Genomic DNA, 6,016 nt, shown 5'->3' on the forward strand with positions numbered 1-6,016 from the left:
AAATCCATGAATTGAAGGATTCAAATCTTTGAAATTATGTCTTTAAGACAAGTCAAATTTTTCTTAACTTAAAGAACAGTATTTATGATGTAAAAATAAATAATAATAAACAACTCAGACTTTTGATTTTGTTTATTTTTATGGATACCAATTGTATTTTTAATTGAAAAAATATTAGTTTTAAAATATATTAAATAAATAACTTGTATACTTAAAATAATTAATATGTCAATGTATAGCCAAAATGCATTCACAGTAATATGCTATTGTGAATCGATTATACATGAATTTGGGAAAAATCTATACACCCAGAGAAGGAATATGATCACCTCAAACATGTTTTAAGAGCAAAATGTTATTTTTGGGTGGTGACCATGTAACATGGTTTTCGCAACCATGTTATTTTCTCGGAAATCATGTATCTGATTTCGGCGAGCAGGTAATATTTGACGAGAAAATAATATTTTAGTGACAAACATGTTACATGGTCACCATACAAAAATTTTGCTCTTGAAACATGTTTGAGGTGATCATATTCCTTCTCTGCGTGACGTCAATAGAGCAATATAATTATGTCGTAATAATTCTCTAATGGCATAACAGGAAACATATATTTAATATGCTAATAAAATCCGAACTTGTACTGTCTGAAAACTGCTGTTAAATCAAACGGAAGTAAGTTTATTCTTTCCAGTTAGCTTTGAATATAGAAAAGATTAGATTTAATCTTTGGTCATAACGTTTTCAATAGAGCCTAAGCAAACACCTATGGACAGAATAAAGAGATCGGCAATTGTTAAAAGTCTATTGATCATACCAATATTAATAATAGTCGTTCAATTACAATATTCACCAGAAGAAAATACAAAAACAACGGTAGGTAACATAGGAATATTAACACATTATGGTTACTTAAGTTGAAAAGAAGAGAAATATACGTGGTTCAATTACAGACTGATCGAGTCCAAAGAGCAGGATACAAATGTGCAAATTATGATTTCTACACCCAGGATGGTTATGGTTTGAGAATATTTCGTATAAAAAACACCTCCTCATCGTTGGAAGAATCATCAGAAACCTCATCAATAACAAAACGACCCGTTGTTCTATTAATGCATGGCATAGCAAGCTCTTCAGATAGTTGGGTATTAGAGGATCTATCAAATCCCTTGGCTTATGATTTGCTCAATAATGGCTATGATGTGTGGCTGGGTAATAACCGTGGAAATACTTATGGTCAGAAGCATTTACATATGTCCTCGTATGATAGAGAATTTTGGAGATTTTCATTTCATGAAGTGGGTACCATTGATTTACCACATATCATAGATTTTATTTTGAATGAAACTCAGGAAGAATCTCTTCATTATGTGGGTCACTCACAGGGTACTACAATTGCTCTGGTCCTACTTTCTATGAATACGGAATATAATCGAAAATTTAAATCAATAACAATGTTTAGTCCATGTGCAAATTTAACTTTTACCACATCACCGTTGAGGCATATTTCACTACTCTTAGGCAATCGTAGTCCATTACATTCGATTTTTGAAGATTTGGCCCTATTAAGGCCAAAGATTGTTCGGCAATTGCTGGGAATTGAAAGATGTCGTAGAGTTGGAGCAACTTCAAAATATTGTTCATTTCTTTTATTCAATGCTTTAGGTGGTTATTCAGCCTATATTAATAAGGTAAATTGCAGCAATCATATCTATAATTTTAATTTTGAAACTAATAGAATTTTTCTCTCCTTGTAGTCTCTGCTACCAGAGATATTCTATACCCATCCCGAGCCGTCTTCATTTCGCCAAACAATACATTTTATGCAAATTCATAATAGCCAAATGTTTCGTCAATATGATTTTGGTCCTAAAGAAAATCTCCTAATTTACAATCAATCTACGCCTACCGAATATAATTTAGCAAATGTAAATCCTAGATGGCCCATACATTTATTTTACAGTGACTATGATGAGATTGCTTCAAAAAAGGATGTTGAAATGCTGGCAGAGATATTGGGAAATCGCAGTGTAACTCATTTTATTAATTTGAAACATTTTGCCCATATGGATTTTATTTGGGCCTCAAATATAAAGGAGATTATCAATCGACCTGTATTGGATATAATCGGCAATGTGGGAAAGAAATTGGAAAACAATGTAAATTAATTAAAAACTTTTTGGATCTCATAAAGTCATTGATTGCTATTTCAATTGTATTGGAGTCACCAAAGATATGTAGTAATTTAAAATTACAAAAACGGTATGCTGAAGTCTAATCTTCCTTTCGTGAAGAAATATACATTTATTATACAATAGATTGTGAAAATCTAGGTAGAAAGCTAATAAAAAAACTAGTAAGGAAAGTCTAAAGTCGGGAGGGGCCGACTATATTATACCCTGCACCGCTTTGTAGATCTAAATTTTCGATACCATATCACATCCGTCAAATGTGTTGGGGACTATAACATATATAAAGGTTTGTCCCAAATACATACATTTAAATACCACTCGATTTGGACAGAATTTGATAGACTTTTAAAAAATCTATAGACTCAAAATTTAAGCTGGCTAATGCACTTGGGTGGAACACAATTTTAGTAAAAAAAAATATGGGAAACATTTAAATCTGAAGCAATTTTAAGGAAACTTCGCAAAAGTTTATTTATGGTTTATCGCTCGATATATATGTATTAGAAATTTAGGAAAATTAGAGTCATTTTTACAACTTTTCGACTAAGCAGTGGCGCTTTAACAAGGAAAATGTTGGTATTTTGACCATTTTTGTCGAAATCCGAAAAACATATATATGGGAACTATATCTAAATCTGAACCGATTTCAATCAAATTTGGCACACATGACTATATTACTAATTGAACTCCTAGTGAAAAATTTCAACCAAATTGGGCCAAAACTCTGGCTTCTGGGGCCATATAAGTCCATATCGGGCGAAAAATATATATGGAAGCTATAACTAAATCTGAACCGATTTCAATCAAATTTGGCACACATGACTATACTACCAATTGTACTCCTTGTGCTAATCGGGATAAAACTCTGGCTTCTGGGTCCATATAAGTGCATATCGGGCGAAAGATATATATGGGAGCTATATCTAAATCTGAACCGATTTCAACCAAATTTGGCACGCATAGCTGCAATGCAAATTCTACTCCCTGTGCACAACTTCAAACAAATTGGGCCAAAACTCTGGCTTCTAGGACCATATTAGTCCATATCGGGCGAAAAATATATATGGAAGCTATAACTAAATCTGAACCGATTTCAATCAAATTTGGCACACATGACTATACTACCAATTGTACTCCTTGTGCTAATCGGGATAAAACTCTGGCTTCTGGGTCCATATAAGTGCATATCGGGCGAAAGATATATATGGGAGCTATATCTAAATCTGAACCGATTTCAACCAAATTTGGCACGCATAGCTGCAATGCAAATTCTACTCCCTGTGCACAACTTCAAACAAATTGGGCCAAAACTCTGGCTTCTAGGACCATATTAGTCAATATCGGGCGAAAGATATATATGGGAGCTATATCTAAATCTGAACCGATTTCACCCAAATTTGGCACGCATAGCTGCAATGCTAATTCTACTCCCTGTGCAAAATTTCAACCAAATTTGGCCAAATATCTGGCTTCTGGGGCCATATAAGTCCATATCGGGCGAAATATATATATGGGAGCTATATCTAAATCTGAACCGATTTCAATCAAATTTGCACACTAATTGCACACTAGACTATACAACTAAGTGTTATGTTTGTACAAAATTTCAAGCAAATCGGTATAAAACTCTGGCTGCTGGGTCCATATTAGTGCATATCGGGCGAAAGATATATATGGGAGCTATATCTAAATCTGAACCGATTTCTTCCAAAATCAATAGAGTTCTATTCCGACCCAAATTAGGAACATGTGCCAAATTTGAAGGCGATTGGACTTAAATTGCGACCTAGACTTTGATCACAAAAATGTGTTCACAGACAGTCGGACGGAGGGATGGACGGACAGACGGACATGGTTATATCGACTCAGGGATCCACCCTGAGCATTATTGCCAAAGACACCATGTGCCTATTTCATCTCCTTCTGGGTGTTACAAACATATGCACTAACTTATAATACCCTGTTCCACAGTGTGGCGCAGGGTATAACAAGCAAAATAAAATAAAAAAAATTACAAGTATATACGGCCGTAAGTTCGGCCATGCTGAAGCTTATGTACCCTCCACCATGGATTGCGTAGAAACTTCTACTGAAGACAATCGAATTACTTGGATTGCGGTAACACATGCCGATGGCAAGGTATCTTAAAACTTGTTAACACCGTCTTCTCAATTGTAAGTTAGTCCATACGGGGTATATATTAAGCAAAAATAAAACAAGGCCGATTAAATAAGTATATAATTCATTTTGACAAACTTTTCTATAGAAATAAAATTTTGACAAAATTTTCTATAGAAATAAAATGTTGACAAAATTTTCTATAGAAATAAAATGTTGACAAAATTTTCTAAAGAAATAAAATGTTGACAAAATTTTCTAAAGAAATAAAATTTTGACAAAATTTTCTATAGAAATAAAATTTTGCTAAAATTTTCTATAGAAATAAAATTTTGTTAAAATATTCTATAAAAATAAAATTTTGCTAAAATATTTTATAGAAATAATAATATGACAAAATTTTCTATAGAAATAAAATTTTGCTAAAATATTCTATGAAAATAAAATTTTGACAAAATTTTCTATAGAAATAAAATTTTGCTAAAATATTCTATAAAAATAAAATTTTGCTAAAATATTTTATAGAAATAAAATTTTGACAAAATTTTCTATAGAAATAAAATTTTGACAAAATTTTCTATAGAAATAAAATTTTGACACAATTTTCTATAGAAATAAAATTTTGACAAAATTTTCTATAGAAAAAAAATTTTGACAAAATTTTCTATAGTAATAAAATTTTGACACAATTTTCTATAAAAATAAAATTTTGACAAAGTTTTCTATAAAAATAACATTTTGACAAAATTTTCTATAGAAATAAAATTTTGAAAAATTTTTCTATAGAAACAAAATTTTGACAAAATTTTCTATCGATATAAAATTTTGAAAAAAATGTTCTATAGATATAAAATTTTGACAAAATTTTCTATAGATATAAAAATTTGACAAATTTTTCTATAGTAATAAAATTTTGATAAAATTTTCTACAGTAATAAAATTTTGACACAATTTTCTATAAAAATAAAATTTTGACAAAGTTTTCTATAGAAATAACATATTGACAAAATTTTCTACAGTAGTAAAATTTTGACAAAATTTTTCTATACAAACAAAATGTTGACAAAATTTTATATGGAAATAAAATTTTGACAAAATTTTCTATCGAAATAAAATTTTGACAAAATTTTCTATAGAAATAAAATTTTGCTAAAATATTCTATAGAAATAAAATATTGCTAAAATAATCTATAAAAATAAAATTATGACAAAATTTTCTATAGAAATAAAATTTGGCAAAATTTTCTATAGAAATAAAATTTTGCAAAAACATTCTATGAAAATAAAATGTTGACAAAATTTTCTATAAAAATAAAATTTTGCTAAAATATTCTATGAAAATAAAAGTTTGACAAAAAAGTTCTATAGAAATAAAATTTTGAGGCAATTTAGAAATACAAATTTGACTCTAATACACTCAAAAAACAGTGAACTCTCTATTTCACTAAAGCCAATTTAATTTTGTTTTAGATCATGGAATTATTATATATGGAGAAAGTTTCGTTTACTCTAATAATTTTTTTGCGTACGTTAGTTAAATGAACTAAAAAACGGGGAAAAAAATTATACACAAATGAAGTAAAAAGTTTTACTAAATTCGTACTTCTCACCAAATAATTCATTATTTCTTTAAATTTGTAAATTTTACTACAAATTCGTCCATCATGAACTTCGTATGTCACTAAAGACATTCATGCAATTTTTAA

General features: G+C 29.7%; 1 protein-coding gene across 2 annotated transcripts; it reads left to right on the forward strand.

The window, feature by feature from the left end:
- Positions 1–716: 716 nt before the first annotated feature.
- Positions 717–2,197, forward strand: LOC142238476 (lipase 3-like). Of its 2 annotated transcripts, XM_075310134.1 has the most exons (4): positions 717–876; positions 954–1,298; positions 1,386–1,691; positions 1,758–2,197. In XM_075310134.1, the coding sequence occupies exons 1-4, from the start codon at positions 769–771 to the stop codon at positions 2,166–2,168; spliced, it is 1,170 nt and encodes a 389-aa protein (XP_075166249.1). In that variant the 5' UTR covers positions 717–768; the 3' UTR covers positions 2,169–2,197. The 2 variants fall into 2 exon arrangements, with proteins under 2 accessions (XP_075166249.1, XP_075166248.1); XM_075310133.1 differs by having other exon boundaries at positions 954–1,691.
- The last annotated feature ends 3,819 nt before the right edge of the window (positions 2,198–6,016 follow it).

Source organism: Haematobia irritans, chromosome 5, assembly GCF_050003625.1.
Source record: "Haematobia irritans isolate KBUSLIRL chromosome 5, ASM5000362v1, whole genome shotgun sequence".
In the NCBI taxonomy this organism is placed as follows: domain Eukaryota; kingdom Metazoa; phylum Arthropoda; class Insecta; order Diptera; family Muscidae; genus Haematobia; species Haematobia irritans.